Source organism: Geospiza fortis, unplaced genomic scaffold (assembly GCF_000277835.1).
Source record: "Geospiza fortis unplaced genomic scaffold, GeoFor_1.0 scaffold112, whole genome shotgun sequence".
Lineage (NCBI taxonomy): Eukaryota > Metazoa > Chordata > Aves > Passeriformes > Thraupidae > Geospiza > Geospiza fortis.
Genome location: NW_005054298.1, coordinates 24,625,307 through 24,653,092, shown reverse-complemented (window position 1 = coordinate 24,653,092; position 27,786 = coordinate 24,625,307). Strand labels below are relative to the sequence as shown.

The 27,786-nt window shown below is 39.2% G+C and overlaps 1 protein-coding gene across 1 annotated transcript in view; it reads left to right on the top strand.

Moving 5' to 3' along the window:
- BMPR2 (bone morphogenetic protein receptor type 2) overlaps nucleotides 1-27,786 on the top strand; it is a 104,752-nt gene that overhangs the window by 60,130 nt on the left and 16,836 nt on the right. The window contains exons 4-8 of the mRNA XM_005415929.2: nucleotides 18,867-18,977; nucleotides 19,489-19,580; nucleotides 21,599-21,829; nucleotides 25,193-25,307; nucleotides 26,875-27,035. Of these exons, the coding sequence (XP_005415986.2) occupies nucleotides 18,867-18,977; nucleotides 19,489-19,580; nucleotides 21,599-21,829; nucleotides 25,193-25,307; nucleotides 26,875-27,035 (710 nt within the window). The remainder of the gene's footprint in view (nucleotides 1-18,866; nucleotides 18,978-19,488; nucleotides 19,581-21,598; nucleotides 21,830-25,192; nucleotides 25,308-26,874; nucleotides 27,036-27,786) is intronic.

Here is a 27,786-nt window from a genome sequence, read left to right as displayed (position 1 = left end):
TTCACATGCTGCAATATGCAGTAATACATGTATGCCATATCATCATTATTCTAAACAAACCCTACACTGCTACTTAATACAAATAATTTGAGAAACAGGTAGGAGCTCTCTGGAAGGCAAATTGACGTATCAGTGCGCTTTTGGGTGACATAGATCAACAGTCTTTCCAATGGTGATAGGCTTCAGTAGCTATTCCTCAAATATTTTAAAGCTGGGTGCTGTAAATTTTAATATTTCAGTGGGAGTTAAGACTACACCTCTGTGAAAGCATTTCTCCTTTAAAGACTTGTGAATTTTGTTTAGGTAACTCTGCTCAACAAAGCATACTCACTGAATTAGCCAAGATGGTGTACATTGAAGTCATTGCCAAACAAAATGGAAACACTGTTTATGTTTTGTGGATGTTCTGCTTGTCTGTGTCCCTGTGCTTTTTCAAATGTTTATTTTCACGTTGGCTGTGTTGATCTCCTGCTTTCCCTGTCTTGTCATGCTAAAGGCTCCTTGCACTGAGCCGGAATGGCAGGAATGGCTGTGCACAGGCTGCTCTGTGGCTCCAGCTCCTGACAGAGGGCATTAGCTTCAAAGTACTGCAGTTGTGTCTCCCTGGGCAGCCTGGAGCGGCTGGGCTTGCTGTGAACACTTTCTCACAACCCCCTTTGTCCTGCCATGTTACCCACAGAGCATTCCTCAGGATTTTTAGCATGGCTCTGCTCTGGTTTTCTTGAACAGTTTTGCAATGAATGGAGTTAAGATTAAAAGGCACAAGAGCTCTGTGAAGTTTGATTATAAAGCACTGCTAGGTGTTGCCAGCTACTACAAATAAATTCCTACCCTATGCCCAGCACAGTAATAGTCTTTGTCCTCAGACTACTGGCATAGTAAGAGGCAGACTTGGGACTGGAGCTGTTAAGTGCAAAACAGAAGATCACTTATAAATATTGGGTCATTTGGTGTTCAGTGCTATTGGGCTCATCTGTGTAGAACTGTGTTTGGATCATGGAAAACCTTCCATGTCTTTTTCTTGCTCCTTAATTAGACATTTTTAGTAAGCCTCACTTGTTTCTGTCCTATGTACCAGATTGCTGACAAAAATCTGATTCTCTGTCATGGTTTTGAAATAGATACAATTTAAAGAAAGCTTTAGGTTCTTGGCATTTGACTTAGAATAACCTGTTAGCCCAGCTGCTTTTCAGTCTTACCTGAGTTGCAGCTATAGCTCAGCACAGTGCCTCAGAGGAGACTGAAAGTCCAGACAGACACTTAAAATATGTTGGCCCTTCAAAATTGTTCATTAATCACGTTTCCTTATTGAGCCATTTTTGATTTTTTTCCTTTATCTGAAAAATAATGTGGTCCAGAAAATCCAATACATTACTTAACATTGATTTCTGGCTCCTTGCCTTGTGATATAGCATTCAGTGTATCTTCAGAGAGAGTGCTATCTGGAGGTAAAATGCTAATGACAATCTGGCACGATCCTAGGAGCTCTAGGTAAATAAAGCATTTGGTTTTTAACAGTGTGATGTTGTTTCTAAGGACACTTGAATTACTTTTAGACAAAAGAGCTGGAGTTATGTAGGTAGCTGCCAGGTGGCTCCTGTGGAGCAGAGGCTGGTGCAGAGCAGGCTGTGGGTGGAGATGGCAGCATTGCCCCCAAAGCAGGGAGCAGAGCTTCAGGCAGCCCTGTGCTGGGTTGGATCTGGCTTGCAGGTGCTGCAGCCAGAGACTGAACTTGAGACTGTGCTATCTTTGTGTATGTGCACTAAAAGACTCTTCTTTGTGGCTTTGATTTCTTTCTCGGCTGTGCTGGTGGACCACCTTCTGTTGGGAGTGTAAAAAGGGTTAGGAGCTATACTTGTTAGAAGCTATGGATTGTCTCTTCCCCTTCATCCTTTCATCATATCAGACAAAATCTTTGCATGTGGATGGATATTGGGGATCAGTGTTTTAAATTAGTTTTCCTTACAAGGAAAGGCTCACATCCTTATTTAAAGAGTGAATGGCAAATCAGCTAAGTGCCTCAAGTATTTGGATCGTGAACGTGTGACTAACTCTGGAGTTCTCAATGTGAAGTTTCGTAACTGGGCATCTAGCTCCTGACATATGTCATCTTGGCTATAGATATCTCCATTATTTCTGAAGAACTGAAATGTCAGGGTTGTTTTGAAGTTGCCTGAGGTGATCTGTTTGCTTTCTGGCTAACAGAACACTCGTGCTTGAAAAACAGAGTTCTTAGAGCATCCAGGGGAGCCAGTACAATCATTGTGCTCCTGGTCGTGTTACCCCTGATTATACACCAATTGCAGGCTTTTGCAAAGCTGCAATTTCTAAGATGGAATAACTCCTATTGTTGCTGTCCAAATGGAAGATGATGGCAGTGTATTCACTAAAATCTTGGTGAAGAGTCCTGTGGATGTAATTGTACTTAAACAGGGATCCAAGTTGATACCAAAGTCTGTTTACATTTGTGTTGGTTGTATAATGAAGAAAGCTTACTGTGGCTAATAGGTCAGACTAGGGTGTGCTGAGCTCCTGAAAAAGTTATAAGGAGACCTAAATGAAGTTATAAAGAATAGAGTTCCTCAATCCATAACTACTTTTGTATACCAATACTGAGTATTTCTTTGTCTTTTTATTTTATCTTGGTATTTTGCGGTGTTACTTTTCTTAGTCATGTTGCAATTTTGTTTTCTCTGATAGGTTTGGGAATGTTGCTTTCTTCCTTATGTATTGAATTAGCTGTTGTTGATGTATACCATTCACTAGTATTATTTTTGCTGGTTTATATTTAATAAATAAAATGAATGGTAAGGTGTTGCTATGGACACTAATACATAAGCATTCCAGTTGGGACACCAAGTGTTGTGTCTATTTTTGTGTGCAACAGAGACCTTTTTTTCCCTTGTTGCAATTCTCATTTGGACTGAATTGTGTGGTAGGAGATCTCATTTTTCATGTCAGCTGTTTGAGGTCTGCAGATCTTTTTGTTGTATTTTAGCTTCCATGTTTTCAATATCGGAATGGTTATTGATCTTTCAAAAACCAAACATCAGATTTATTTAGTTAGTCCATACATTTCTTTCTCAGAAGTTCTGGTTTATTTACCAGTGTTTTATTTTTGGGATACTGAGATGTTTTGTTCTGTAACACATTTTTTAATTTGAAAGAAGTCAATGTATTAATTAGCCTTAAAATATAACTTACTGAGTTTCACCCTGTTTCAGTTTGTGTTCTATACTTCCATGCAGAATCAATTAATGGAAAAACATTTGCTGTATAGATATGTCTGAGCGGGGAGAGTTAGGAATTCAATCTTTAAGGGCAAGGAATGTACTGAAAGAAGGAAGTGTGAAGATTTTCCATTACCTTTGCTTTTTTATTTTTAAATTGTGCTTTAGCTTTTTTCTCTTATTTTGAAGTAGAAAGAGTTGTAGTCTTCTGAGAGATGTGAGGAAGGACTTCTTTTTCTAAGACATTAATATCAAGTTGCATTGAGATATGATTTTGTGATCCAGTTCTTTTAAATTCCTTTGATATTCCAGTGAGGTGGACTCAAGTGTTTAATCACTACAGTTTAATGCATTTATTTGAAAGGTTGAGCCTACAAAATACTGCATATATGTTTCTTGGCATTATTATTTCCTGAAATCTTCTGGAGTACCTGTGAGTGATATCATACAGCTTTTGACTTTGGCCTGGAGTTTTGCCTTCCCTTGGCCTGGTGGTATGAGGCTCATTTAGAATCTGCTTGCAGGCCTGTAAGTGTTTTCTGAGACTAGCAAAAAATTCCTTGTTCCAGACATTGGTATTGACTTCAAGCTATATATAGTTGGAGCAAGGGTGTAAGGTATCCTTGCATCCTGTGTGAAAACACTTCTCACTTTCATAGTGCTAGAACAGGAAATACGAGTGTTGGAGCTGTAGCACTGAAAGTGATTTTTTCCCCCCCTATGCCAAATAAAAATATTTCTTTTTTCTCTTATTTCTTTTTCTCTTTGAGTTGTGGTTCAGTGCCCTGTCTGTTGATTTGTTCACAAGCTGATGTGGCTGTCTGAAGGAATACACTGCTGATAGGTGCTCTAAACAGCTGAACCAACTATATGGAGCCACTGTGATCATTTTTGCTTGGTTGTTTCTCCTGCTAAAGCATTAACGTGCTCTAAAAGTAGTGATGCATGTAGAAATAGAGCTTTAAACCCCAATAAATTAGTACTAGTGTAATAAAACAGAAGCACAGTTTTTATATACGTATTCCTTTGACCTGGGGGATTTTTCTCTTTAAGAAAACTAAAACCAATATAATACACACATAAAAACTTCAAAAAGAAGCAAAACCCAAATCCACCCCCTGCTCCCCAATAGAAAAACCAGACAAAATAACCCCTAAGCATGGAGAAAATACCCACATTCACATCAACATGAACTCCTGACAGGGTAGACATTCAAACTGCAGCAAACACAAATTGGTTATATTCAAACTGTGGTTCTGTTTTTCTCCATTTCTGTTCTCTGATGATATAATTGCAGTGACTAAGGCAAAATGGATGATGCTGAGCCTCAGTGAATTGCACTGAGCAGTGTTTTTCCTTTGGATGCAGGTCTGGACACTGCTGTTTCACAGTGCTGTGGGCAAGCAGAGAGAACGTGGTGAAAACTTACTGCAAATTAAGGCATGGAAAGCCACAGAAATCAATGACAGATGAACATGTAGAAAATATTTTAACTGGTTTCTTGAGAAGCTTTTTCAGTGAGTCTGAAGAGTTACTTGAGTTTCTCTGCCCATATCAGCAGGGTCAGCAGCCCCCTCCCCTTGTTACCTGCAGGTGAGGCTGGACTGTGCCCCCCACTGTGGGTTTGGGTGAGCAGAGCCCTGCCCACCCTGGGTGAGACACTCCCAGCTGCAGAGCCATTCATGGCTTCTCTGGAGCAAACTGGAGCTCTGTGTGGGTGAAATAAGTGCAGACTGCAGGCAGGAGCATTACACATCTCTGAGCACTGTGCCAGGCGCTCTGGGGCTGCTGTCCCCAGGCCCTGCCAGCCCTGCTCGGGCTGGCACAGGCACACAGAGCCCAGGGAGGTGCAGGCTTTCCCTGGCCAGCTTTGGAGGGTTAAATGGGACACTTCTGTCTGGCACGAAGAGAATAGTGAGTAAGAGCAGTGGGAGGGAGTGCATCAAGGAAAAAGTTTGAAACTAATTTGAGATTTCAGTGTTTGGAGGGGAAAATTTTCATAATAGTCTCAAAATGTTAGATACCTGTGATGAAGACAATAATAATTAAATATTGCTAAGGGAGGGGAAACTCATAAATTGTGAATTCTTGATTTCACTAGATGTTCCAGAATAGACCAAGTGAAGTAAGGTACTAAAGATAACAGTCTGAGCAGGTTCTCCCAACTCTGCTGAGCTTGATCCTACACTGAGCTGGTGTGTAATATTATAGTCTGTAGTAGACTACTCAGAGCAGGGAGTGGAGGTAAGCACAGTCCTACATTTAAGAAGACTCTGGCTGTGTGGTCACTGTGCCATGATTGCTGTGGAACAAACGTTTCCTGTTGTATAAGGGGACACAGCACTAAGTATTTGATTAGCTAAGATCATCTGTCACTTAAATGTTCATCAAGGACATGTTCATTTTGTGCCTGCACACTTACATGTGAGTTGGTAGGTGGACATAAGCAGGTAAACTTAGAACTTCTTCTAGTTTTTGCTACCTGTATAAGAATTGAAATTACCACTTTTTAGGCATTTATAGTGCTTAGGCCAAACCTGGTGAGTATCCTAGCACATCTGATGCCAGAAGCGTGACATGAATTTCTTGCACTGTCTTGGTAATAACTGTAGTGGGTTATGTCTTATTCCCAAAAGTGCTATTGCCACAATGCCAGTCTGTGTTATGATAGAGCCCTTGAAATGAGATTGGAAGGCAGGCTTTTCCATTCTTTCTAGATGCTTATGGAATGAAGCAGTTACAGGTAGGTGAGTTTTTTGTGAGAAGCGGATGTGTTCTTGCAAATGCCATCAGCTACCGCCTGTAATGGAGCTATCTTTTGATTGTTTGGTAGAAATGTGGTCAAGTACTTGACAACTTCATACATTTTTGCAGTGAATTGGGCTCCTGACAGACCTTTCCAGCTGTTGAAACCTTTCAGGAAATGGCAGCTTAGAAAGAAAAGTAGGAGGTGTGTTGTGTAAGCATCATGGAACTCAGGGAACACTTGGATTTCCTTTTTTAAAGGATAGATTGGAAACCAGGACTCTTGTCTAAAACAATAATAAGACAATATCTTCTTAGAGGCATAACTGGTGTGATTACCTGTGAGTTGTTAGAAGGAATAAGCAAGGAAAAAAAAGAAAAAAAACCCCAACTATGAAACTATAGTTAAGGCTGAAAGCATGGAGTTGATTTGCAATCATAAATCCTCATTTTTGTCCTCCTTATGTATTTTCATTTTGAGGAGGCTTATAGAGTTGCATATTCCTAAATCTAGATTAGTGATTGAGGGTGTCTTAAATTTCAAGTGACCAAACAAGGATGTGTTAAAAGTGTCTTCAGTGAAGTGTAGAAATGCTTTGGTGGTGACCACTTGGGAACCAGAAGAACCATTTGAGAACCTTGCCTGTGACTGCATATGTTTTGTGATTTGTTAAAGCAGGAACACCTGTCAGAAATGAGTCTGTCACAAGTTTAATTTTGGTTTTTTTTGTTTTGCAAAAAAAGATTTCTACTTACTTAATGGGACTTGAGGTTTTTGCCTTTCATTTAATAGGATTTCATGGTATGGTCAGGATTTGAGTAAATTAGATTGACAGAAGACTTCTTTATATTCATTTTCAAAAAGACTCCTTTTTCCATTCTAATTTCTACAGTATCTGTGTAAATAAGTGTCTTGTGAAGGTTTTAGACTTACAGTTTAATTGTACAGCATCATTAAAATGGCTGAAACCAATACTCAGGGCTGTGACCAGTTCAGGGATTCATTTAAGAAAGTTTTTATTATGGAAAATATGTTTAAAGTAGAAGAGTTACAGAAGCCATATCATTCAATTTGTTTTATTCAGTCTGTGAAGTTCATCTAGCAATCATGCAGATTCCAACATCGTTTGCAAGTCATTTCCATAGGATTATGGAATGTCTCCTCATGACCTATTCAGATTTGTGTTGAAATATTTATTCCTGGTTTGAAACAAGTTTGTTACTGTAGGGCAGACAGAACATGTTATACAAGTGAAGTCAGCTGTAACACGAATTGATAGCTTTGATGCCAGCCTTTGTACTTGATGGATGTGTATTTATTTTGGCAGGGATGTTGCCTCAGATATGGTCCTTCCTCCTCCCCTGGTCTCCCCGCTGGCTGCTGTAGCTCAGCAGAGCTGTGGCTGTGCAGCACAGCTGTTGGGCACTGCTGGGCTGCAACAGCACCTGGGAGTAGGAGGCAAGGGATGCCTGAGCTGGCACTTGTGCTGCAAGAGCTGAACATCAAACGGTGTCTGTATTTCATCTGAAATCAAGCACTTAGATCTGTAGAGGGTTTTTGCATAAGTGCAAACTAAGGATTGCTATTTATCATTATTGCCTTTTTCATCTTCATGCTATTTTAAAGTAATCAGAATAACCTTTGAAGTTAGGGGAGGTACTGTTTTTCCCATTATATAACTAGCTAACATAAAGCACTAAGAAGCAAAGTAACCTACCTAAGATCGGGCTGTTCTGTGTCAGAGCCAGAAACACAATCTAAGTTTCTTTTTGTTTTATATTTCAAGTTCTAGATTTTTTTTTCTTTCCTTTAGGAAAAGAAAATGCATTTACACATATCTAAGGTGCACTTGTGTGCCATCATACAAGATGCAGTTTTCTGTTTGAAGAAGGTCACTGCAGCTGGTGCCTTGGAAACAGAAGCTGTGTGGTGGAGGAGGTTATTGATTTTGCTGGGGTCCTCGGGAGGTTAAAGCCTTTCTCCTCTCTGGGCCTCTCACTGTGTCAGCTCCTGCCCTGCCGCATGCTGGCCCTGCCACTGCCTCCTCCCCACAGGCATTGTCAGGTTCCCATAGCCTTTTCTGTCCTTTATTTCCTTCTGCTTCAGGATGTCCCCAGATAGCTGCATCTCCTATCTGTGCAGTATCTTTGAGAGAGAGGTTCTTCTCTCAAAGAGAAAGAGAAGAAGAACCGGAAACCATCTGAATCTCCATTTAAGCAAGGACAGTAGAGGGAAACAGCCCTTGCCAAGGCCTCTCAGCTGGGAGGTGGCTTTCTGCAGGAACCAGGAGAGGTTCAGCTGCTCTGCCACTCTTCTCTGCTCACCGGCAGGGACACAGGGTGAGCAGTGTCCTCAGGGATGGCCTGTGCTGGGTGGGACCGAGCGAGGGGTAGGACTGAGACTCTGAGACACCGATGCAGACTGAGTGAGACTGCCAGCAGTCCTGGGCAGGAGAAGGGGAGATGCTGTTCGCAGCATTCTGCAGGCACCCTGGAGCGAGGCAGGAGGGGGAATTCTGTCTGATCCCAACTTTCTGCTTCATTGCTCAATTCCTCCTGATAACCATTTCATTTGGGACACACCTGGTAAGACCAACCAGTACGATGCTAGAGTATAGAGAAATGTAATGATTATTGTCATCTTCAAATTACAGAAGACTTCTAAAATATTTTTCAAGTCCTAGAAAAAGCATTTGCTAAAGTTAGAATATGGCCAGGTAGAGATGATGATTGGGGAAAATAAGAGAGTAAGTAAGTAGGATTAATGGGAAAACAGGACATGTACATTCATGTTGCAGTTTCCTTCTAAACCATGATAGCAAGAGCTGGAGCAGATGTGTACCTTTTGGCAAAATACAGGCATTGTCTGAATTTGTATTAGCCAGACAAACACAAACTTTTACTAACTGTGAATGTTTCTAAAATATCAGACAGGTTTAACTCACAACTCTGTAGTGTCGGCCTTCAAATTTGAATTCACAAAACCTGCTATGTACAAGAATGTACACGCTACAGAGTTGTACTAGAAGTATAGAAATATGTTCTTGAATTAAAGAGAGTAGGAGAAGTTAAGTTTTAGTACTAAAATACTTGCTATACTTGAGGATTACACTTGAGGATTACAATATTAAGCTGATTTAGGGTATTACATCTGGAATACCAGGACATAAACCAAATGTATAAGGAAAGATTTTGTCAGAACTCATTCTTACCCTGTTTGTATTGATCTTGGGCTTCTACTTGAAACAGGTTGGCTACCTAAAATTGTGCTATAATTCAGATTTCATTGCATGCTTAGGGAAATGTTTTGGAATAAACACCCTGTACAATCATGTTCTTTAACTCAGTTCATTCTTCATTGCCTGTTGCTAAGGCTGGCAAGAGAGAAGAGCTATTGCTGAAAGGCACTGAGAGGTGTGCAGCTGTGCTGACAGGCCACGAGTGCTCGGTGTCCCTGCCCACGCGGGAGCAGCAGCGCAGCTCTGTGCTGTGCCTGGGAACAGAGGCACTGCCACTCCCTCAGGTGTGCCCAGCTGGAACCTGCTGGGGCAGGCCCAGCATCCCACACTGCCTGCGCCTGCCTCGCCTTCCCACCGACCAGAGGGGCTGGGTTTCTCTAGGAGCAGGGGAGCCTGACTGCCTGGCAGGTAGCATTCCTGGGCTTCAGCACTCTTGGGGACATGAAAAATACAGCACAAGGGATTTGAGCTGCCTTTTCTGAAGGATCTGAGGGGTTGGTTGTTAGCTCATCCATATAAAAACAGGCATTTCAGTGTTTTGATGTAATTTTTTGGGCTCTATTTTTGGTGCCTGGGAACATTACAGACATGGAATATGTGGCTATTGAGCCTGTTGGAATTAAAATAACTTCAAATATCTTTAAAGAGGCTTTCTTTAAAGAAGCATTAATTTTTTTCCATTGCAGCACATGTAGTTTTTGATCCAGTGCATTGCAGAGGCTGGAAGTGTGCCATATGTTAAAGCTGGTGTTACCATTTGGTTTGATAAGCAGGAAGTCCTGTTGGTCCAAGATGAATATAAGGGGATAATGTAAATGTTATTTTCAGACTTTTTATTAAAAAACATTTCTCTGACTTTTGTTTCAATATGGAAGATGTCCCCAGTATGTTGTTAAGTGCTCAAATTAGCTTTCCATTTAGCTGAAGGTAAGGTTGAGGTGTACTCAAAAACAGTTTGACTATGGAAGCAAGATCCTTCTTTTATCTCTGTAGTAATCAAATATTTATTGGCATACAGGGAACTTCAGAAAGAATAGCCTAGATTTAGTTTTGTGTTAGGATTGCTATTTATTTTACATACATCATGATTATAAGGTTCTATTCAGTAGAGTTAGAAATTATACTGAAGATCCCCGAGCTCCCAGAAGAAAAGGCAGGAAGAGAAGTTTTGTTGGGTTTTGATGAACTCATTAATTTCTTCTGCACACATGTGACAAGCTGCTAATTCACCTCTCTGTATCTAGTCATCAAAGAAAGAACACTTAGGGATTTCATAACCCGCTCTCCTGCCAAAGACATTACCACTCTTGCTTCATTTTTGATTTTGATGTATCATGGCAATCTTCAGCATCAAAAAAAACCCAATCTGAACACCCCAGCCTAGCTCCAGATTGGGCGCTTGGTGGCAGCCAGTACACCAGAGAAGGACAGAGGAGGGCTTTTAGAGACAAAGCTTACATCCTAATTGCATTTTCCAGCATCAGATTTTTGAAGAGAGATCTGCCTACTGAAACTCTGCCACCACGGATGACTGACTTCCAGCTATAGAGGATTCCTCTGGAGCACATTATGGGAAATAAATGTTACAGCCCAAGCTGTATGATGTTTTGAGGCATTCACTGAGGAGGCAGATGGATCTGTGATGCATGAGTGCCAGGTTTTGATGTTACTGCAAGTCTCATGAGAGACTGGTGCTTTCTGACATCCAGGTTCCACACAGTGATGTGATTATGTGAAAAGTGCATTAAAATTTTAGCTCTCCCGGTGTGGAGAAAAATATGAAAAGATTGTCATAAAGGGCACCTTGTGACAATAAGTGTATAAAATTTTATATAAAAAGTTAAAATCAGTCAAATATGATGATGCTTAGTGCAAAGTGGAAACATATTTGTGACTGTTTAAATCTTTTCTTCAAACACTGTAATGATTGGAAGCAAGTGCAAATTATCTGTTTCATCTAAGCCAATAGACTAGAAACCAGACTTGCTGTTAAGTCCAGGGAAAACATCCATTTTCAGTTATGAAAGAAAACTGCCTTAGGGTTATGGATTGGCAGGATTATTCTGTTAAAGAATGTTGCACCATCTCCCACAAAAAATACAGTTCCCATTGTGTTTTCCATCTGCGTGTGCGCTGTGCTCTGTCCTCTTCCATAGAAGTTTTCTTGCTAACTTCATTGTGCCTTCAAGTGCCTCCAAAATTTTATGTGAAAGAGTAGTTCCTTACCTTAACTTTGGTTTAAGTATTGAAGGTGGTCATGTTGATAACATTTTGTAGTCCTACTACAAAATTTGGACATGGATCTTAATTTTATTAATAATTTGTCAAATGCTTACAGAAAGCTGCAACCTTACCTCTTATACATGGGTTCATAAAACAGAATTAGGGTAACAGTTGTTTTAAAACATGCATCTATAAAAGCTTAGGTCAATAGCAGAAGTTGTTAGGAAATGCTATTTTTTCCTTTCATCATTCTCAGCTATACATAGATTTAACAGAAAATTGGGAACAGCTCCTGCTGGAGTTTATTGTAAATGTCTGTAGACCATATTTTAAAGGTATTCCAGCCTTGTAACTCCAACTTAACTAAAAATATAGGTTTAAATGCTTTTAATTAAATCAGTGTAGATGGGACTCTTGTTTTCATTATATGATAGTCTGACCTGTATCCCTGGTATCTAAAAGGCTACTAACTTTTTATTTTGTTGAAGTTTTGTACTTTTTTTTCCCCTTACATGTTTTGTTCCCTGCACTGAATGATCTTAGGATTTACATAAAACAATTTGGGTTGTTCTGGCACAGTGCTTATATCAGAGACTTTCTTGTCATTTGCTCTAAAGTGATGAATACTGTACTCTCTTGCTGCAGGACAGTGGATCAGGAATGGTCAGTTGGTCAGAAAGAAATGTTGATAACTGTCCAGAAAGGAGGAGAGGAAAAAAGACCTTATGATGTGTTTTGGTTTGGTTGGAATGTGCTGCTAGAATGCAGTAAGGGATGCATGTTTTACTAGTTGTGGAGAATTCTGAGGACATGTTTGATACAAGCTTTGTGTAGACAAAACAGATAAACAGATTATAATTGAGGTCTGTGAGCCCTTGGAAAAGATTGCTAATTGTATGTTTTTTCAAAGGATCAAGATCTTATCAGTATCATGAAAATTGTGCAGGGCTACTATGAAAAGAAATGTGACTTTAAAAGCAAGTTGAATTAAATATACTTGAAAGGCCTCTTTCTGATGTGCAGAGCATATTTGCAGTTCTCTGCAGCTGAAGGCCACATTGTCCCCACCCTGCAGCCTCCATCTCACACTGTGCTGGTGACAGAACCAAAAGCTTTCCCTCTTCCTTCTGATCTCATCCTCGCTATCACTGAGATTCCTTCATGGAAGAGCAACTTGTGCACCAGATTGGCTATGAACATATTGAATCTATCACATCAAAGAAATAGTTGGAGGATGGCGTGAAGACTCTGCTTCTTTTTAAAGTGATCTGTATGGGCAGATCTTTTGAATCCCTGTGTAATTTTACTGACTTTGATCAGAGTCCATACAGCTGTAGTTGTTTTGAACAATCAGATGTTACTGTTGTGCTGTGAAGGTTAAAGGATGGTGTTATCCTTATTTGTTAAGACTAATGTTGCTACTTATGTGTGATATGGCAAATTAAAGAAATGTTAATATTTTGGTACTGATCGGCTTTAAGATCACTTCGCTTTTGATATATAGCTACCAGAAATTCTGTGGGAACATAGGTAATTACTTTTAAAACTGGGTTTGATTATATAGAATAATTGTATGTTTGTCTAAAATGTTTTTATACAATGCTTCTCTAAACTTAAATACACACATATATTTTCTAGAATTATTTACTAGTGTGTGGCAGATACACAGCTGTGAGTCATTTACATGAAGAGCAGGCAGATTTCTGAAAATGGAATGAAAAGCTCTAATAGCAATATAGAGATCTGGTGGAAATTTATGTGCAAATGTCCTTTATTATATGATCACCACCATGTAAATATATAGCATTGAAACTGCATTCCAAAGCCCAAGGTTTCCTATTCAGATATTAGAAGGAAACAATGTCATTGCTTGCACAGTTGCAAGGCCATATCCTTTTGTGCGTTTGTGTTGGGATACAGCCTTTAATTACACAATCAAATTTTCCCCCTTGGGATTCCTAGTTTTTTTTTGGTTAACACTTAGTGCCTCTTCTCATGGCTGTCTTTAGATGTCTCATTGTAATAATAACCTCTCTGGTGTCCCGGGAAGTTCTCTGGCCATTGCAGTGTAGCACCTTTGGTGTAGGGTTAGAGAGAAGATTTCTGGACAACTTTCAGCTGCCACAGGGAAGAGACTGTCCTTCCTTCTCCTCATTTCCCATTCCATTTGCTTCATACCCTCTCATTTCAGTAGTAGTACTGCGGAAACAATGTGTTGAATGGTGAAGTGGGAAATAGGAGAACTTGCCTGGCTTCCTCACAGTTCATCATCCAGGCTGGAATGTTTCACCTCCAAGAGCACAGGCATGTGTGCTTGACCTGATGCCGTGGTGTTGGCAGTGGTGGGTTGGTTGGTGCTTTTTCCAGAGCAGCCTCCTGTCTGCAGGTCTCACAGTATTTGCTGAAGGGGAAGGAAGATAGAAGAATGGTGCATCCCCTTTGTGGCTCCCAGGAAGGAGTTCTGTATGTTTACAGACTCATTTGCCATTGGCTCTTGTTACCTGGCTTTGTCTCAGTTTTCTCTCATTTCTCACAACTTTCTTCAGTCATAGGATAAATGCTGATTTTGAATTATGGAAACAGGAAGCCTACAAAAGAGGCTTTAATTTTTGAAAATTAAATTATAGAGAAATAAAAGTTTTTTTCAAGCATAGGTGCAGATTGAAATACTTTTGCCTTAATTAATATTACAAGCTTATGCTTATAGTGGAAAAGTTACTTTGAAGAAAAAACATTGTTCTTCCTGATGCCATTACCACTGGCAGTATTCTTCATTGTATGTCATTCCTGGGGAAGGTTAGGAAGGCTCCAGTTTGACAGCTTCCATGTGTGGAAGTGTGGAAGCTTAATCCAAAAACCTCAATTCATCAAAGATACTGTATAAGTGCTTGGAAATTGTTACGGCAGTCATGTCTGAGAAAAGGGAGAGAAATGCTTAATGTGGTAGAAGTGCCTGCAGGGAGTGTCCCAAGAGCCGGGCTGGGTTCAGCCAGATGACTCACTTCTAACTGAATACTGGAAGCATTCCTCTTCATGGTTTGCTCTGAAATACATTCCCAATTATTTGTGTGTACCTTCTCCATACACAGGAGTTGTTGTACTCGGGTTTTGGAACCTGAAAACAAGCCCTTTATTGGTGATGAGGTCAGGACACTTCTGGGAATAGTAGCTTGTTGACTACCAGCTGTTCCCCAGCCAGAAGGAGGTTGTCCTTCTGTTTTGATGAGTTGTGCTTTGTTTCTTTTTCTTACTTTAAAGAAAAAACAATTTACACTGTCTGCTATGATATTTCTTTGTGCTGGGATTGGTAGACTATAAGAATTACTGGCAAAATGTTTCAAGGCAGAAGTGTGTACATGCTGGGTGTCTTCCACGTGGAATCTTTGCACTACTGCTTGTAGAGTCAGTAGATCTGTCAGCAGTGCTCCCCTTCCCATTCAAGTGGGATGAGAAATTGGCTTTTAAGGTTGTTTGGGCCTTACAGCAGTTTCCATTGGTTTCAAATTTTCGTTGTGGCACATTTGGTGTAGATCAGGGAGCCTAAGTTGAAGTTGGAAATAAAAGCCTCACAAGTAGCAGTGAAACAAGCACCTTCATTAGCCTTCCTTTCAGTTGCAGTAACATAAATAGGAGAAAGCTCTGACAGGATCTTCTGTGTACAACTGTAGGCAGAGTTTAGCAGCCAACTCCTTAATCACTGGATTTTCTACAGTCTGCAGCTAATTCTGCTCTTTATGGCATTGCTTTTTTTATGCAATACATTGGTTTGGGAATAATACTGAGATACCAGCACTCCCAGTCTGAGATTTGAGAACAGTGTTTTTAAATCAGTTGATATTTGTCACTATGTTCCCAAATATTGGTAATGATCCCAAAAATTCAAATGAGATTATTGATTGGTTGTTAGACATGTTTAAAATCAGTTTGTACAATGACATGATGAAGATATACTGAAGCTGTAGGGCACGTGTCTGGTCCTGTAAATAAACTTGAAGAGCAGAATCCACTGATTTGAGGGAGGGGTGGTCAACAGTTGAAGACCAACCAAGTGTTAGTTCAGAAAAATGTAATATCAAATCATAGCTTTCATAATGAATGTCCTAATCACAATGAGTCATGGTTGTTTTCACCCAGGCCATAAGTTCATGGACAAAAGCATGAAAAGAAACTTCTGTACTTGTGCATTTTACATGCTTATTTTAAAAGTGCCTTGCTTAAAGGTTAGTGATTACTTTTATTGACCTACACTGATGTGTCTTTTGGTGAGTTAGTTAAAACATATCTCCAAATAATACCAAGAGAAATATGACTCTTGTGCATATGCATATAAAAAACTTGTATGAATTACTTAGAAGTATATAAAAGAGCAAATGTGAACCTCTCCATATGCCTTGAGAGGTCCTGTATGGTTCTTAGCTAGACATTTAAAGGTGAGTATGGTGTAAAAGACTAAAGATTAAATATATCCAGACAAGGATTAATAAAAACAGAGTTCTGTTAAGTTTTGGAAGGTTTTGAAACTGGGTTGACAAGTGACATACCCTTTTTGTTCTGTTTAAGAAAGATTGATAATCTGACAACATCCAAAGTAATTGTTTTACAAAGCAGATAGAGGGTTGATAGAAATAACACTTTTGGGGGCGAGGGAGGGATTGGAGCTGTCTGGACCTTTTGTCATGGCGGGGTTTTTGTGCTTTCCTTTTAGTGTAGATTTACAAGCAAAAGATAGTAAAGTTGTCCTTGCTGGGAAATGACTGGCTGTCACAGCATTTTACTCACTCATGCTGTTTTGAGCTGCATGTTACCACTCCACTGAGATGCTCACTTACCCTTACGAAGAAATTTGTGCTTATTCTTAAATTTTTTAATAGTGCTCATCATCCTGACACTAGTAACTTGCATTGTAGGACTGATCTGGCTGTTGGAATGTTGGCAGTTTTATTTTTAAATATTTGTAAGAATTGAAAATTAGTTCAAGATATGCCAATCTAAAATTCTTATGAAACAACTCTGCTTAAAAAAAAAAATTAAAACTTTCCTTCCTCTGGAAGGCCAGGGAGGTCTGTGAGGTTACCTGGTGGCTGCACAGCTACCCACTAAACAGAAAAAGGCTGCAGAGTGGATGATCTATCAAGGAAGGAGAGAGAAATGATCCTTTTTCTTGGTGTGTTTTTCAGCTGCTGATGGGAGCAAAATGCTGTCTTGAGATTTTCTGGTATCTCTTCAGCCTGCAGAATGTCAACATTCACAGGCTTCTAAGGGGAGTGTGCCAAGACAGCCAGAGCTGTGGAAGAACGTGTTGCTCAGGGTGCCCTTGAACTGCAAAATCCTTTCCAGGGTAGAGGAGGGCCCTCCTGATTGGAGGCATGTTGTTAAACCTTTGATTATACAGAAAACTAAAGAAGAGCAATCAAACTCGAGCACCAGATATCATTTGGCAAACCATGGGGGAAATGATTGCTGGTTATTTGGCAGTGGGAAGGTAGCAAATGGCTATGCTCTAGTTGTACAGTCAAGGAAAACACAGCTGGGATTATAACCCAAGGGTCAGTCTCTCCAAACCTGCTACTCCTTAGTACATGCTAGGCACTGTCTTGAACTGATGCAAAACCCTCCACATTTAATATACATTTTAAAAGATAACCCAATAAAATGTAAATTTCATTCATAAAAATATGAAAGTCAAAACTACCATTTCCCTGCCAGCAGTTACTCATCTGCTTGCACTTGTGTCATGTTTCATATAGCTTTGTATAATGTAACAGTTTCCTTTATCATGTTGTGACTTTCAATATATATGTATGCCTCTGTTTTGAATACATAGTTTAGATGACAGTTGTAATGTGTATCTTTTAATCTCCTCACTGCAGAAGTCACAGCTCATATTCCACATTAGTGTTCTATGCCAATATCTTATTTTCATGGCGAAAGTTATTTTACCAAAACCAGTAGTGATGGTATTTCTTTTGACAGAACAAATTTAAATTTGATGGTATTGTGATTTATCACAAGCTCTGTTTTATTTAAGGGGAGTATCAGATATGAGCTGCGTGTTTGTTTTGATAGGTGATTTTTCACGTAGTTCTGTCACAGCTGAAATTCTCTCTGGCATTCTATTTTACCAGCTTTTCATTATTTCCCCTTACCGTTGTGGTTATGTAAAAAGGACGGTTGTTGTCTTTTAAATTTGCTTTTCCTTCTTACATGATTCTCTTGTGTATGTCCATACTGGGAATATGAAGTAGTGAATCATGTTAAATTTCTTTTAAATGCAATTCAAGAAAAGTGAATGTGTCAGTTTATTCAGCTAGCACAGATTGGGATAAATTGTATTTCAGTCTCACCTAAAAGTTTATTCAATGTTTAAGTCTTGTGTGCATTTTATATTTTGTGGTTTTAGCCTAGTTAGGTCTCATTACAGTCTTTTAAGGAGGACTTTTTGCAGTATGTAAGACATGTTTAAACATAGTTCCCAAACTTGGTTTTGAAGCCAAAGTAAATGAGGTCTTGTAGCACCACATTCCAGTGATTCTGACACCAGAAGAGTATCTGCACTAATAATTTTTTGTATTAAAGTGGCTGGATTTTTATATGCCTGCAAGAAGGAAGACTGGACTCTGACATGGAGGAATATTTCAAGGCACTAACAAATGTTTTCAGGAAATCTTTTTTCCTCTCTGGGAAAATAAAAAACCCAACCAAGAAAACCTGAAAAAGCAAGATACTAATTTTGACAAAAAGTCAAATGATATTTTACAACAGACTTAATAAAACTAGTTTAATTTAATTTTGTTTAGTGTTTTTTTTTTTGTTTCAGGTTTCCTGCTTCAGTCTGTAGAGATGCTTCTGTCTTTTTGTGTATTAAGAATTATGCCAAAAATTATCTGAGCACTTACACAAATCAAAACCCCAAAGTATTTTGAAATATTTGTTTAAGTGGACTTATGTATGTTTTAGGTATTTGAGTGAATGTGAAACATTCAATTTTCATCATATTTGCAGCCCAGTTTGCAAACTCTGAGATTTTTGTCCTGGGAAAAACAACAAAAAAACCATGTAAAGGTGACAAACCTCATTCATACCAGGGAACTGGATTAAGGCACAGATAACAGATGAGGACTGCATCAACTTGGCCTTGTATGGCTGTGCTGAACTTTGCCAGATAGAAAGAAGAATCACTTTCTGCTGTCAGTGCCTCTCGCTGCAGGGCAAGGGAAGCCTGGGCCAGGCTGCTGATGGATGTGTGCCCAGCTAGTTTTGGGCTGATCAGCTCTTCTGCCATCCCTAGATTTTGAGGGGTAAAGGATGTGGAATGTTTGACAATCCAGAGTACATTTTTCTTCTCATTGTTGTAATAACAATTACCTGTTTTATAGTGTTGATTCTTTCAAATTTACCATTAAAGAGTCCTCATCTTGTTTGCTTTCAGATTCTTCTCATTCTTTTCATCGAGATGAGACCATCGTTATTGCCCTAGCATCTGTGTCTGTACTGGCTGTTCTCATAGCTGCTCTGTTCTTTGGATACAGGATGCTTGCAGGTAGGGATTGACAATTCTGGCTTTGTTTTTTTCCATTGTTTATTTGTCTATTGCTCAAAGTTATACTTAGGTCTTCTGTTCTCCCCAGTCCCTGTTATATGCTTGTACATAATGTTGCTCTCCTTTCTCCTCTCTGACATTTTATATCCATTTTATAACAGTTTGGAGAGACTTATGACTTCTCTAAGCTGGCATTTTGGGACCGATTTTTCTTCTACAAATCCTCTGCTCAGCACAGCTTAAGTGAGGTGGTGAACATGCTTTATAGTTATTGCCAGTGACTTTGAATTATCAAAATAGTTGTGTAGCAGGTATCTGTAGTTTGTAGCTTATCAGCACCTTCACTGCTCATTTTGCTGACTCTGAGAAGATTTTACAGGACTCCTTTTTACTTATTTCATCCTTGCCTACAATATGTAATTCTGCCAGGTCCCAGGTAAGTTGCATTTTTTTCACTTGGAGCATGTCCAGAAAGGAAACCGGCTGATTTCCTCCTCACCCTCTTCCCCAGGAGACCGTAAACAAGGTTTGCACAGTATGAACATGATGGAGGCAGCAGCATCAGAGCCCTCATTGGATCTGGATAATCTAAAGTTGTTAGAGGTAAATATTCAACTCAGTTATTAATCTTCATTTTTATTCAATATAATGCTTGTGGTCATATTCCAGGCATAGTTACAGAGATGAATGTATCAGTGCTCCTATAATATTTTCTTCTAAATCACAGCTTCAATAAAAAAAAGGGGTTACTGCAGGTACATTTTGTCTAATTTTTTAGTAATGTTGTCGGCATTAGCTAGAACATGTTTCACCTTGAGAACAAAAAAAGAAACACTGGGAGGTAGTGGGGAAAATTAGAAGATGCTGTATTTCAGCATTGCATCAAAAGATCCATCTGTTTTGCTTGACACTGCTTGCTTTTAGTACAGTGTCCTACTGTAGGAATTTGAAATTCTTTAGTAACACTCTTGGAAAATAGAATTTACTGCAGATAGGGCAGTATATTTCAGTAGTGGTGCATTTCTGTGTAGTCATTCTTCCATGTGGGGCACTATCTAACTCCATGGCAACTAGAGGCCAACCAGAACTTTCTGCTCAGCTTGGTGTTAGATGTATCGTCACAAAACTGCAAAATGTTATGCTTCCAGTTGGTATGCTTGATATAGCATATGGAATTTTTAAAACCTTTTAGCCAGGAAAAAAATGAGTAGGACGACTGAGATGCAGAGTGGTGCTTTTCTTCTTTTTCCCAGTAGAAACCCCACCTGGAGATGCAGACTGCAGACATGCAGTGTGAGTTGCTCTAATGGTGACAGCACTGATCAGCAAAGAATCTTGGGTGTCTTCTGACACCAAAAAAGTGCTTGAGGCAAAGTTTAGGAGAGCCTAACAATGTATTGTGTAGAAGTGTGCAAAGCCCCAGATGAAAGCACTTGTAGTGATAATGCAGTCTCTGAGAAAGCAGTGACTTTCTCCAAGTCTGAAACTTGGTAGAGAGAAATGCTATGGTGTCTTCTGTCCTGCTTCTTGTATCCTAAGGAGCTGACCCCTTGCCTCCAGTCACAGGGTGTTCCAGGACAAATGTTTTAACCTGTGCTTGCCTTTGGACATCTCTGTGGCTAGATTACATTCCACATTCATACCCTTGAACTGATTCGCTACTGCTTTGCAACCCAGTGATACCAAAGGACTGAGAAACAGAAAGTCTCTCCATTAAATGATACTTTATTTATTTTTGAAAACTTTCCTGTAATACAATTTTATAATCTTTAGAAACATTACTTTTGTTATCCCTTCCGTTTTCTCTTCCTCTATTTGTAAGTATTTAAAAGTTAAAAAAATGGCTCTTGCAATCCTTACAGTTTCATGTATGGGTCTTCCTGAAAATTATTTTGAACAGGTGCTTAAATTCTTACGTAGTTGGAATTTTTTGAGCTTTAGAAATGAGAGCTCTTCCTGAAGGTGGTCCTGCATTTTGGCTTAGAGTAGAGATCGTTTCTTTCTTCTGGAGTTACTATGGAGATGTGAAAGGCCATTCTTGAAGACTGTCTAATATAGTGGGGGTTAGAATAAATATTCACAGGTAATCAGGAACAAATAACTTCCTTCTGTTAAAATCTGTTTACCTCTTTTGGCATCTACTTTGCACTACAAATGCATATTTTGTTACTATTAACCTGAAAGGTACAGCTTATAAACTGTCCTAAACCTAAAATATTTCCCTTAAAGTCTGTGATTTCTGGAGTGAAATGAAATTGATCACATAAACGCTATAAATCTTTAGTAGGCAAAAGTTGTAATAGAATTAGCAGCACAAAACACATGTGTTTTATTGACTCTTTATATAAAAGTCTGAATAGATTATTTATGATATATGTACTGGATACTCAGATTATAAATCAATTTAGTAAAGCCTATGTTGGCCTTTGCTGAGGTTTCTAACTCCAAAATAGCCTCTCTGAAAGCATTCTAATTCTGGTTTTCAGTACAAAATACTCACTATCTTCGCTGTATTATAGCATAAGTCAGGGTAAAAGTTGGCATACAATTCTTGTAGAGTGAAAACTCGGGCTTTGTCTTCACCTGTTATTTTGTGAACAAATTATTTCTGTTTTTTGCAGCTGATTGGCCGTGGGCGATATGGAGCAGTGTATAAAGGTTCCCTGGATGAACGTCCAGTTGCTGTGAAAGTCTTTTCTTTTGCCAATCGTCAGAACTTTGTCAATGAGAGGAACATTTACAGGATTCCACTGATGGAACACGAGAACATCGCCCGCTTCATTGTGGGGGATGAGAGATTCACTGCAGACGGCCGGATGGAATATTTATTGGTGATGGAATATTACCCCAATGTAAGTGCTTCAAGAAAATCAGTTGGGTTGGTTAAGAATCCTAAGAATAGCCACTTGAAAAGGATGTACTTTAGGTTTTGGTGGTGCTTCTTGCACAGTAATGTAAAAATAATCCATATCAATGACAGTTTTAATGGATCTTATTGTGGGTTACTGTAATACCTTTTTAGACTTCCTGGTTAGTGCTACCAAATGTAGTCTTACAAATTCCTAGCTCTGGAGTATTTGGTCTTGGTTTTGGTGCAAGGTTTTTTTAGTCAATTTTGTCCTTATTCAATGACAGAATTTGAAGAGTTGTTTTTACTTAGAAGTAATCTAATAAATTTAAAACTTCTTAATATTAAGACATGATCTCTGTCTTATGACATCGCTCAATAGCTGTAAATGGTGGGGTTTTTTACAGTGAAATGTAATAGATACAAGATTGTTGTCAAACTAGTTTATGGTACTATAAATCATGGTGCCTTTTTATCCTGTTACCTTCTTTAAACCTTTTTGTGGCATATACTGATGATGTAGGACATGTCTTAAGAAGGCAGCCTTACTTTCCAGAACCATATCTTCAAATCTCCTCAGCTAACTGAAGGCTTGTATTTCTCAGATTCATGGATTAGGGTACTTCATGCTCTGTGTGTGTACACACATATACAGAAACAGAAACATTTAAAAAATACACAGTATAAATGTGAATATCTTTCCTGAAAAATCGTAAAATGTATGTGGGGGATATATGTATGAAAATGCAAAAAATAGTGTCTCAATTTATCTTGAGGGGGGAGGTTTGCCTGTATATGGGAAAGAACCTTAGTTATTCAATTAAACAATTTTCTTTAACAAGCTTTTTAGTATCAAGTAAGCAAACTTGTATTTCCTGCAGGGTGTGAAGGGAATGGCTGAAGCCTGATCTTTTATGGGGACAGTAGGACAACAGCTGCTTATTTGAATAGCAAAAAGGAGCAGAACAGTGCTACATAGCAGTAATGATGGCCTGTCTTAGGGTTTTTTAGACTCTGTGTATATGCCTGTATTGCAAGTTAAATGCAGCCATGTAAATACACACCTTAAACATAGGTATGTATTTTCACACTTAGGCACTATATACAAACTTAAGGCAGCAAAGCACAAATATAAAAAGAGTGTCTTAACTGAAACTTGTAAGTGAAAACACACTCTATCATGTCAGCTTGTAAGACAGGCATCTAAGAAGAGATTGCAGAAACTGGAAGTGACCATGAAAAAGGTCAATTGTACCCATACCAGATGGACAGTGGCAAAGCATGTGATTGTGACCAAACTGGCATGTTTTCATGTAATAAAATGAAAGTTAAGTAAAATCAAGTGAGTATTCTGCTCCTAGGAGGGCGCAGCATAACTGTCTTCACAGGTGATCTGGTTTTGCTATTTTCTTGAATGAAAGGATTTGCAGTTGAAATGTAATTTGATTGAAAATTGTGTCTTGTTGCTTATGTAAATAGGCTCTGTTAATGACCTGATTAAATGTACAGATGAAGCTGATGGCTTCATATTATCAGATTCCTTCCCAATGTGGTATTAAGAACAGCAAGATTAGTCTAAAATCAATCCATTGGTTGTTTAGAAGTCATTGGAAAAAGTGCACAGCAGGTGTAATTAATGCACAGTGTGATCTGTATTTTAGTGAGCAGATGTTCTGTTGTATGTGGAGTTAGCAGCAGAAAAGGGAGCCTGCTGTGGTAGCCCTGCTAGAAGGGAATTCCAGTGTTCAAACTGGAGCCATAAATCTGATTTCAATAAGGACTAACCAATACAAGATGTGCAGATGAAATATTCCCCATCCAAAACATCATTCTCCCTCATAATACTTTCCTTCCTGAAAATAAGAACAGACAAGCCAGGGCATTTTTACACATAAAATTGTTCTTGGTGTTACCTTGGTGAAAGCAAGACAGATAGGTTTGAGCCAGGTTGTGTTTTGATCCAAACATGCCTTCAGACCAAAGGAAATAGGCAAGTAAAAGGAATGATATGTGCATTTGTCAATCAGCATGCTGTTCTGATGGGACTCTGAGGTGCAGTAGGTCAGTAGGGAGTCAGTTGTGAGGCATGACGTGGTAGGAAATATGTAATAGCCACAGAATTATCACCCCAGGGTCAGACACTCTTGTCCCTTTAGAACAACAGAAAAATTGTTCTAAAACACAAACAGAGTCTCTAATTGTTAAAAATATCACTTTTGATAAAAGTTATAGTCAGAACAAATATCTCCAATTTAATGTGTAACTTATGACTGACAAGATAGTCTTAAATACCAATATATCTCTCTAAATCTTGACTGAAACTTTTCCTGGTTATCATTTTAACTTCACTAAAAGCATAAAATCACAGACTTCAGCTAGCTTAAAAAACATCTGGGGGTGGGCAGGCTCTGCAGCAGAAATATCTTGAAGCTGGTTTAATACAGTGAACGTTTGCCAGTCACCTCATGACAACAGTCCTGTGGCCTCCATTAGAATGAGTTGAAATCTCAACCCACTAAGCCAAGAAAAAAACCAAACCTGATTACATTTGGAAGCTAATAAGAGGGCTTATATTTCTTAAAAACTGAAAAAAACCAAGGAAAATGTGAAATTCCTGTTAGAAATTATTTGGGCAGATTACTTGCACTTTATGCTGGAGGATTTAGTTTGTTTAAACTAAGTATATAATCATTGGGGACTGTGCATCAAAGCTGTCACAGTTTGCAGTGTCTTGTTTTGGTTAGCAGTCTCAGTTTCTAGAATATCTCAAGATCACAATGGACACATTTCCTTCTCGTTTTCTTAGAGATTTCATGACAAATCACTAGAGGATCCCTCATTTTACACATCTAACTTCACTTTCAAGAAAAGGGGAACATGACATTCTTCTTTCCCGTGTTTCTTCAGTGCACGTGGACTCACTCCTATTTGGAGTTGCTTTTGGAGTGTTTTTGTTTTGATACATAAATAGATTTTAGCAAGACCTGTGAGAGACATTGAGTATTCTGTAAGTAATAATGGTCTGAAGCCCACATTTTAGAAACCCAGGCTGTTACATCAGCAGTTACCTTTATTCTGTTCTACAACAAGACTTTTATAATTACTATCTTTTTTTCTAGAGGCAGTCCCTGTTATTCTGTGATAAAATTCATATTTCACTTTAGAGAAACAAAATGGCAGCACTGGAATGAAACTTCAGTCAAATATTGTGTTTTAAAACATGTGGGTAAACGCACAAGCAGTTGCAGGTTTATACCTTTTAGAAGCAGTGGATAAAAATGAGTCTCCAAAAGATTTTGAGTTATTCTACTGAACAATGATTTTAATCCGTGTTTTTTGTTTTGTCTTTTTCTGGGGTTCTTTTCAGGGTTCTTTGTGCAAATATTTGAGTCTCCACACAAGTGACTGGGTGAGCTCCTGCCGTTTGGCTCACTCGATAACGCGGGGCCTGGCGTACCTGCACACGGAGCTGCCTCGAGGAGGTAAGGCCAGGAAGCGATGCAAAGATCTCAGTATATTCTTATTTCTGTCAGGTCATAGATACCAGCCTTTCTTTTATCCTACTGTGAGCAGGAATTGATGAATGCAAATAAAGATTGCTCAGAACTTCTGCTCTGTTCCCTCCTTTGGAACAATGCTGTGGCTCTGTGGCCCTTGTGTGACAGCCCTGGGTCCGAGGTGGGAGAGGCAGGAGGAGGCAGAGCTGTGCAGTGCTGCCGTATCATGGCAACAGATTACTGAGGAGCTGAAGCACTGCCTGCCTCTCTGGCAGAGGGTAAACTGATGAGGGTTTGTCTGTTTTTGCAGTTCAGAAATCACCATAGCAATTTTTAGTTTGTGTGTGAACCGTATGCTATCAAATTAAATATTCTAGCCCCACTGTAGTTTTATTTATCATGTCTCTGGATTTTTGTTTGAGAGTTTGGGCCTAGTCTTTGCTGTGTACAAGCAATACTGCTGGATTTTCTGGTACTTTATTAGAGTACTGGCTGTGACAATGTATTGATTGGGATCTATCTGTGTCTGTGTGCATGCTACACCCAGTATTTCAGCAGCTGAAGTATCATAATTATAAAGTAGATATTCTGAGATCTGTCAGGCTGCAGAATATGGCCTGGCACTGAAATGTTAGGGTTTTGGCAGTAAATAAAAGGCTGGTTTCATTATATCTACATTAAGGTGCTAATGTTTGGATTAAAATTTCAAACTATGTATCTCAAATGTTAAGCATGAGCACTAGCAGAGAATGACACCTAAAGATGCTATTAAAAGTGCTGAAAATACCCAAATCAGTATTCCTATGTGCCATTGAAGCTGCAGCTATCATTTTATGTTCATCATTTTGAGATGTGCAGACAGGTGTGTCCATTAGCAACCAGAAAATGTGTAAGCTTTCCATGATAAAGGAGAGACAGCCACAGTCTGTGAATGCTAGGCAGGAACACATGGAGTAGAATAAATTCCACACTAAAACGAGTTCTGTACTGCTGGCTGCTTTACTAACAAAATAAATAAAAAATAGGAGCAACTGAGATTATTCTTTGGAAAAGGTCAGATCCATTGCAAGATGAACATGTTCAGACTCTCTATAATAATATTGTCTGCATACTTTCTGAATAAGTGCAATGATAATTCCAATTGTAATGTAAATAATTGGTGCTGCATTTGACACAGGAGTGTGGAAGTGATAGAGAGTATTTGGAATGGCTGTTGGGGCTGTGACAGCAGGTCTGTGTTTAAGTGTACAATGTCTCCACTGCCAAAGTCGTGCTGAAATATGCCTTGGGAAGAAGAGTGTTGGTGAACATCAGAACTGTGTATGGCAGTAGCCTAATATATCATATAGATACAGTGAAACTCTGGGTGCCAGTCAGTTTTCTCTAGGAAGCTTCCTCTGGAGCTCATTGTAAAGAAACAAAAACATTAGCTTTCTAAAGAATAAGGTGATTCTCTTTTCATAGTAGCTGAGCAGACATAACGAGGTTCTCTCATTTTGCCAAGCAGTAGAGTTGCTCAAATGGTAACAGGCACTTGTGTGTGTCCAAACAGAGCATTACAAACCTGCAATATCCCATCGTGACTTGAACAGCCGCAATGTGCTGGTGAAGAACGATGGCACCTGTGTCATCAGTGACTTTGGGCTCTCCATGAAGCTGACTGGGAACAGACTGGTACGACCTGGCGAGGAAGACAATGCAGCCATTAGTGAGGTGAGTACAGTGGTTGGATGAATGTTCATGGGGTACAATTTCTGTAATGGGGAATGACTGCAGTGTGGGTGAGAAGGGGCTGAAGCCTCCACAGGAAGAAACTGGTTTTATTTTCAAAATACTCATCACAAACCTGCCACTTTGGAAGGTGATAGATTGGCAGACTGAAGTTTCTATGTGAGATATGAGAAGACACAGGATTAGTTGGGTTGCCACGTTCTCTGTGATTATGTGGTACAGGTCCCTTTGGTTATGTACTGCAAATGCTAACTGAAGACCAAGCATTCTTTGTTTTTGTTTTTAATTTCTGGTTTTGGTGTTAATTTTTCTGAAATGGTGACATACCACATTCTGCATCTCCTGCTTGACATCTAATACAGGCTACTGAAATTCAGTGAGACTGTTTTAAATAGTGCCTAATAGTTCAGTGTAGTTGTTATCTGTGCTTTTACAGAAAAACTTCATGTCATTCAAAGAACATGCTACACAATGCTAATCACTCTCCCCTAGAAAGCAAGTGCTAAATTGAAAATACCTAGTGCAGAAGAGCTCCATCTAGATCTTCCCATACTGAACAAAGAAACAGGGAAACTGCTGGTTAAAATATGGGGATGTGGAATAGACCTTTGACAAAATACTGTCCTACAAGTGCTGATGAGTAAGTGCTCTAATCTACCACATGTCCTAGTGAAAATGAATAGGTATCTTCCAAGACTGTTAATAACCTTTGACTGTGGGAGTTGTAGGGTGG